Below are 7,680 nucleotides of genomic sequence, written 5' to 3'. Positions count from 1 at the left end.
TCCAGAAGGACAACTGGAGTCTCATATTGCAAAAAAAAACAGGAAGAAAGAAGACCAACATGCAAAAAAACCCTCAGGGAAGTCTCCAAATGCGTTGGCTGAGTTTGGGTGGCTCCTTCACCAGTGGGGACAGACAGTGGGAAGAGTGGAGAAAGCAACTGGGGACCAGCTGGGAATTTGAATATCACATTTGCATGTGTCCAAGACCATGAGTGTTGGAGCAGAGGGATTGAAATGCAACTTTCCTAGGAACAAGAGGCGACCAGGGGCTGCCAGGTCTCACCAATGCTCTTCCTCAGGAGCTGCTGCCATTCCTGTGTGTTCCTGGCCACCAACACAGCTTCAGGAGGACTTGAGCTCAGCATGATGCTGCAAATCCTTGTTCTCCTCTGGGCTGATCCCAAAGTCAGGGCAGCTTCTCAAGAGCTAATTGGAATTTCTGTGTGACCACGGGAACATTGGCAGTGGAGACTCCAGAGACGGAAGTTGTGCTGTGACTGCTTTGTGGGTGTTACAGCGCCTGGAGATGAGTAAACCAAGTCAGGCAAACAGGAATCACATCTTATCCCGAGCCTGCACATGTTTCTAGACCTGACCCAGACCAAGAATGCAGACACATTCATGAGATTCTTTTCTTTTATCAATTCTGGCTGCATCTGTACACATTCTTCTGTAGAAGGAGGGAGCAGCACTTAGTAGATTTTTAAAATGCAGTACCTAGACAAACTTATATGTCCAGCTTGGGGCAGAAGGAAGCCCTTGGCTGCTGGCAAATGTGGACACAAAACTGCCCCAGTAAAAGTGGAATATGCCAAAGGGCCCTGCAGAGACCTGGGAAGGCAGCAGGCAGCTGATGGGGGCACAGCTGGTGGGGCACAGCTCAGTTTAAGACACACCACGAATTTTACTGTTTCCATGAGGTTTGAATGAGTAACGAAACACAATTAAATTCCCATAGCACTGGCATAAGTCCTCACATCAAAGGGGAGAAAGAGTCTCTTTTGCCCTGTATTTAATAGAATAATGATGGTTATTTCCTGTGCAGTAACTTCAGAAGGCTCCTGTGCAGAACTCCAGCCCTGTAGCAGTGGATGTTGTCTGAATTATTAAGCAGACCTGTTTCACACTTTAGAGGACTCCTGTCTTCACCCAGCACTGACTGTGCAGCTCCTACTCCTGTTACACAAGATCACTGGGACTGCCACCCCTGTCTCTGTAGCTCTGACAGCATCAGACAAATGTTAAAACCCCTGAAACTCAGAGCACTGAGAGACGAGTGAGTACAGAGATCCCTGCTTTAAAGATGAGGAAATAAGAGGAACAGAAGCAGCAGAACTACGACCACCAGCAGCCCTCTGAGCCAGGGCTGTGAACCTGACACTGTCCACACTGCCCCTGGCCAGACACCTCCTCTAATGGCTGCAGCAGGACACAGACAGATGGGAGCCCAGCTTCCTCTAATGGCAGCCCCGTGGGCACGGAGATTTCCTGATAAATAAAATCACCACTTTCACGTTTTTCAAAAGGTTTAAGTGCCACCAAAGGAAGTATCAAGTTGGAATCCACAGTCCCAGAAAACTGATGGATTACCCAGATGGATTACCCTTCCTCCATCCCACTACTCCTTCCTTTTCCTGGGATGGGTCAACACCAACCCGAGTTGCCCTTTGGGGACAGAAGAGTGACAGGAGTGTGGCAGCTCCAGTGTAAATGCCTGGAGAGAGACCTGCACACACCTGCCACATGCTGGAGGTGTTGAGCAGAGGTACCCACGTCAGCATCCCTGCAAGCCCCAGCCCTCTGGGCCACATGCAGGCAGTAGGAAAGGGATTCAAGGCCAGCAGCAGGTTGTCCCTGCTCTGCCTGGGAGGAGGACACTGCCACATCCATGACCTTCTCACTCCCCGTGGGGGCAAATAAAGCACTTTGCCAATGGCTTCACTCTCAGTGCTCACCCAGGAACTGTTCTGCTCTCCGGGGTCACACAGGCAATGGGAAGTTGGATCTTCCTCAGGAGACAGCCTGAGAAGCAGCTCCCATGCCACACTTTCCCAAAGATTTCTAGGGGCCAAACACAAGATGCAGTGTTAGAGCAAAACGTGTACATTTGAGAGTGCTCAGGCTGGGGTTTCTCAGCCAGCCCTTGCTAACATAAGATCTATTTTTACTGTAAAATCCAGCTTCCACATGGATTTGCTCTTAAGCAAAGCCCTCACCCCACTCAAAAGCCTGTCCCTGAGCAGGGCCCTGCTTTTCCCACCAGCTGCCCCACTGTGGGGACAGGCACAGCCAGAGCTCACCGAGGTGTCCTGGTGCTACCACAGCCACCCTGGGCAGCTGGAGCCAAACTGGGGTCCCACTGCAGGAGAACAAGACCTTAGACACAAGATGCACCTTAAGGCACCCAGAATGAGGAGTGTGGAAGGTTGAGAACATGGAAGCAGTGATACAAATATCCAGAGAAAGAGGCAGAGGAGGGAGCAGCACTCAGTAACAGCAATGCAGGATGGATCCAAACCCCAAACAATTCAGGTAATATTTTGTTACCGCCAGCCTGCACTGTCTCAGATGCTGTGGTGTGTGATACCACCACACAGATTCATCTCTTCATATGCCATCCAATCCAAATAAACTTCAGCTTCGCTTTGGAATTGATCTCCAAATCAAGGAGCTCTGCTGTTTCCCTGGGCAGCCCACCCTCCTGCAGGAATTTGACCCTCCCGCAGGATTTTAACCCTCCCTGGCCCACTCTCCTTCCCCAGCTGTGCTGGTTTTGCTCAGGCAGTGTTAGGAATTTAGGAATTTGCCCTCTCCCAATGCAGTGTACGGAGGGTGCTTTGCCTTTCACCAGTCCTGGGATGAAACAACCTGAACCTCTCTCACCCCCATCCAGGCAGGGGGAGGCAGCTGAACAAGCCATGGTTATCAAACCCTGCTTCTTTAAACAGCTCTTCACTGGCTGCAGTCAAAGCCACGCTATGCCTAACGTCACCGGGGAGCAAAAATAGCCGGCACGAGTGGAGGGAGGGGAATGTGAGTATTAAGAGCGCCCAGATTTCAAACATACTTGGCTTGGCAGCACGCTCCCTTCCTGCCCCTGCCACTCCAGATGCAACAGAGCACCGGGATCTCTCACTCTCTGCCCATGAAGAAGGATTCTCTCCTTTCTTTTTTTCCCCTTTTTCTGTTTTTCTTTCTTTAAGTTTCAGCTTTGATGCTAGTAGATCGATTTTTAAAATTTTCTTTCTCATAGGAAACTTCATCTGCCGGATTTAAAAGCAAGGTTTGAGCAGGAGAAATTAATTTCTGTTTACGGCTGTGAATACGCGTGGTACTCCTGTGGGATGATATCAGAGAGGGAAAGGCAAGATTGGCTGGGGAAATCGCCTGGACCGTGAGGTGCTCGAATGGCTGCTTGGAATAACAAGCTCTCTATTGTGTGTGCATGTGGGTGAGTGTGTGTTTGTGTACGAGTGCAGCAGTGATGGGAACTTTAAAATGATGCAAGGGTTCCCTATTTGGCTTAATTTTTCTCCTCTAGCTCTGTCTGGAGATGGGTGAAGTGTCTGAATGGAATCGGTGCTGTAGGAATTTTATGAATGGAGCAAAAGGCAGGTTCAGCAGAAGAGGAGCAGAGCAGGGAGATGCAGTGGGCTCCGCTCTCTCCAGCAGGAGCTGTCACTCCAGGGAACTGCACAGACAGGCACCAGCACGGCACAAATCTGCTACAAGTCCCTGGGACACCAAGTGAGGCAGGTGCAAGGAGGCAGCACCTGAGCCATGGAAATACGCTCCTGAAAATGAGCTATCACTGACACTGAGCTGACAGCTGCGTGTGGGACCAGCTCCAGGCTCAGCTGGAGCATCCCATGCAGAGCTGATCATTTCTGACCGAGGGTGCTGCTGATTGTGAGGCAGAGGAGCAGCCACAACTCCGGGAGCAGCTGTGTCTCCTTCGTGGGAGACACCTTCACTACCAGCACAGCTCAGACACCAACATCGATAAAGGGGACAGCGAGGGAGCAGCACGGACTGGCTACACCTGCCCTACAGCAGGAGGGCACTGCGCAGCACAGCAGGAGCAGGACGAGGAAGATTTGGGGTTGCAAGGTCCAGGAAGTGGATCTTGATGCTGGTGAAGCTGCTGGGAACCAGCCCAGAGCAGCACTGTCCTGAAGGAGCACTGACCACTCCTCATCTCTCCCACTTGGATGCCTGTACTCAAGGGACTGGGGTGGGAGACGGGCTCTGTGTGTTTCTCTTTGTTTTGTGCTTCTATCCCAACTGCTAAGTGAGGGGAAATCTCCCTCTGTACTGGATTGTCCTCTCTTATACAGAGTTTTTTATGAGATCTCTGTAGCACCCGTCATCCTCAGCAGGTGGGAATGGGGAGAAGGTGAGGGCAAGTCACGGAGAGGATGAAAATTGTCCATCCTCAAGTGCCACAGAGGTCACTGTCAGGGTGACACAAGGGCAGCAGGAGAGGGCCTGGGACTGTAATCCTCCTGCCAAGAAGATAGTGGGAGGAAAGAGGCAAAGAAGTCAGAGCTGGTGAGGAGGCAAAGGGACACCTAACTCACTGGGAAAAGCTGCAAATTCCCAGGATAAAACAAATCCAACCTGCCCAGTGGAACAAGGCAGAGGGGAATCTTTGCCAGCACCCCTCCCCCTCAGCATTTCCCAAAGAAAAAGAGACAGTCTGAGTGCTGTGAAACACACAGTGCAAATGCACTTCTGTATGCAGTGACCTTTAGGATGGCACGGGCTTTTGGTATGCCTTAAAATCTGGGCATTTTAGCTACTTCTTCAGCATTTCCCTGAGGTAGGTTTGCTCTCCTTTTCCCTATGCCTAGAATGAATTCAAAGCAACAGAGCCCTGATCTTTGCACCGCTGAGTCTGAGCTAAGCAGAGGCTCCCACATCCAGAGCTGCCTCGCACGTTGCAGAGCAGCCTCACACCTCAAGGCTGTTCAGGCAGGGTCACACCCAGCTCTGGCTGAAATAGATCTGGTTTACAGACACACAGAAATCTCTGGTGTCACACTGGACAGAGAGCATGAAAAACCCCGTGCTTACAGACACAGAAATCCCACAGGGAAACCTTTGCTGTATAAAGTACCTTTTCCTCCATCACTCAAATACTGCTTGAAACTGCAGGACAGAGGAGGAGCTTCTCATTCAAAGGAAGCTGCTCTGTGAAAACACTGCAGGAATGCTGGACAGGACTTGGAGTGCACCACTAACACAGAACAGACAATTTGGCTGCAAATGATAAATCTAAAGTTTGTTTTCCCTTTTTAGGGGTCTTCCGCTCCTTCAGAGTGAAGAATGTAGCAAAGAGGCCTAAGCAATCATGCTGATAGCTCTGTAAATCATTGTTATTAATTTAGGAAATATGGTTTTTTACTCCAACCCCAAATTAAGGACTGCAGTAAGTGGTTCCAGTGATCCACACAACCTTTTTTGTCACTTTTCCATGGACACACCTCACAGCTGGGCTTCTGTAATGAGAGCACAAGCCCTACACGAGTGGCCTCAGTGCCAAAGACCTTTGGTACATTCAGACAGTGCAGATGCATGCTCAGGGACAGGTAACTTCTACATGATCTTTTGTGTTGCTCTGGCATATTTCTAATATGTTGGTTTTGATGTCTTTTTCTCTAGTGGAGAATGCAGATGTTCCTTGGATGAAATCCTGCTAAGAAATGGTTCAACATCTCCCAGCAGCCACACTTCTCAGAGCAGAAAGAAGCCCCTCGGACCCCTGTGACATGAGCAAAGCCTCTGGCATTTAAGCCCAGGAGGATGTCCCTAACTGATGAGCTGGAGAGCCACTTCTCTGCCACCCCCTACATGGTGACAGACACAAGTGAGGACAGCCTGTTCAGAATCAGGCCCAACACCTCCACCAATGCCACCGGGGATGGCGCGTGGGCCGCCGGTTCCACGGAGGACATGATTGCCATCTGCACCATCGGGACCATCCTCTCCCTCATGTGCGTGGTTGGGGTGACAGGCAACGTCTACACCCTGCTGGTGATGTGCCACTACCTGCGCTCCTCTGCCTCCATGTACATCTACATCATCAACCTGGCGCTGGCCGACCTGCTCTACCTCCTCACCATCCCCTTCATCGTCGGCACCTACTTCATTCAGAAGTGGTACTTTGGGGACGTTGGCTGTCGTGTCCTGTTCAGCCTGGACTTCCTCACCATGCACGCCAGCATCTTCACCCTCACAGTCATGAGCACAGAGCGCTACTTTGCTGTGCTGAAGCCCCTGGACACGGTGAAGAGGTCCAAGAGCTACCGCAAGGCCATTGCTGTGGTGATCTGGCTGGTGTCACTGCTGCTCACCCTCCCCATGCTCATCATGATCCAGCTGGTGCAAAGGGACAACAAAAGCATCTGCCTGCCCACCTGGAGCAAGCTGTCCTACAAAGTCTATCTCACCATCCTTTTTGGCACCAGCATCGTGGGCCCAGGGGTGATCATTGGCTACCTTTATATCCGCCTGGCTAAGATTTACTGGGTGTCACAGACTGCGTCCTTCAAGCAGACCAAGCGGCTGCCCAACCAGAAGGTGCTCTATTTAATCTTCACCATAGTGCTGGTCTTCTGGGCTTGCTTCTTGCCTTTCTGGATATGGCAGCTCCTCTTCCAGTATTATGAATCCTTCCCTTTATCTCCCAAGGTGATGAAGAACATTAATTACTTGACAACCTGCCTGACCTACAGCAACAGCTGCATCAACCCCTTCCTCTACACTCTGCTCACCAAAAACTACCGGGAGTACCTGAAGAACAGGCAGAGGTCCCTCAGCAGCAGCAGTGGGTACTTCCAGAGGAGGAATCGTTTCCAGAGGATTTCAGGGAGATCCCTGTCCACGAGCAGCCAGCACTGCACAGAGACTTACGTCCTTGCTCACGCTCCTCTGGGAAACAGCAGTGCCTGAAGGTAAAATATATCTCCAAGAACAATCAATATTGACTTCAGTGTTGCTTTGATTTAAAGTGTACGTTGTACAGGCGAAGCCTTGGCAGACCCAGAATGTGCACACATTTAGTCCAGAGGCTGTGCCGTGTGTCTGTTCTCATTTCTCCAGTGCCACTGATTTGATCCTAGAGGCACTCAGCTGAACATCTATCTAAATAGCCTTTCACTTTTTATCTTTATATTTTATAGTGTATGTCTCCTCAAGTAGTCATCAATAATGAAAGCCTATAACAGGGCCATGATTTTTAATAGTATCAGCTGTCTCACAACATTTAAAATTATGTTACCCCATGAATGGCTGTAGTTTGCTCTTTTTTTTTCTTCAGCAGTAGTGCTAAATTTGTAGTTGTACGAGGACTGAAAACAGTGAAATAAAGAAAAAAGCAGCTGATGTTTGTGACACACCATGCAGTTTGCATTTGGGGTAGGACTGGACAATGTGGATGAGGCATATTCAGGGTTGCTTTTCCCTGTTTGGGTCATACTCACATTTATTCTGCACTCCTGTGTGTGTGCACTGGGCTGGACTCTCCAGTCACACAGGTGTGTGCAGTGGAGTTACACCACGGTCTGTGTCAGCAGCACACGCTTCCCATGACAGTGCCACAGGCAGGGAACACTCAGCATCCCCTACTGCACTGACCCCAAACACCCATGTGGAGCAGCATCATCTGTCCTGGACAAG

The 7,680-nt window shown here is 50.2% G+C and overlaps 1 protein-coding gene across 1 annotated transcript; it reads left to right on the top strand.

Moving 5' to 3' along the window:
• Positions 1–5,805: 5,805 nt before the first annotated feature.
• LOC309580386 (urotensin-2 receptor-like) lies at positions 5,806–6,954 on the top strand (the record flags this gene model as incomplete). Its single annotated transcript, XM_082294321.1, has 1 exon — positions 5,806–6,954. The coding sequence occupies one exon, from the start codon at positions 5,806–5,808 to the stop codon at positions 6,952–6,954; it is 1,149 nt and encodes a 382-aa protein (XP_082150447.1).
• Positions 6,955–7,680: the final 726 nt, after the last annotated feature.

This window comes from Coloeus monedula (assembly GCF_965178545.1).
Source record: "Coloeus monedula genome assembly, chromosome: 19".
Classification (NCBI taxonomy): domain Eukaryota; kingdom Metazoa; phylum Chordata; class Aves; order Passeriformes; family Corvidae; genus Coloeus; species Coloeus monedula.
This window is presented reverse-complemented; position numbering and strand designations above follow the sequence as displayed.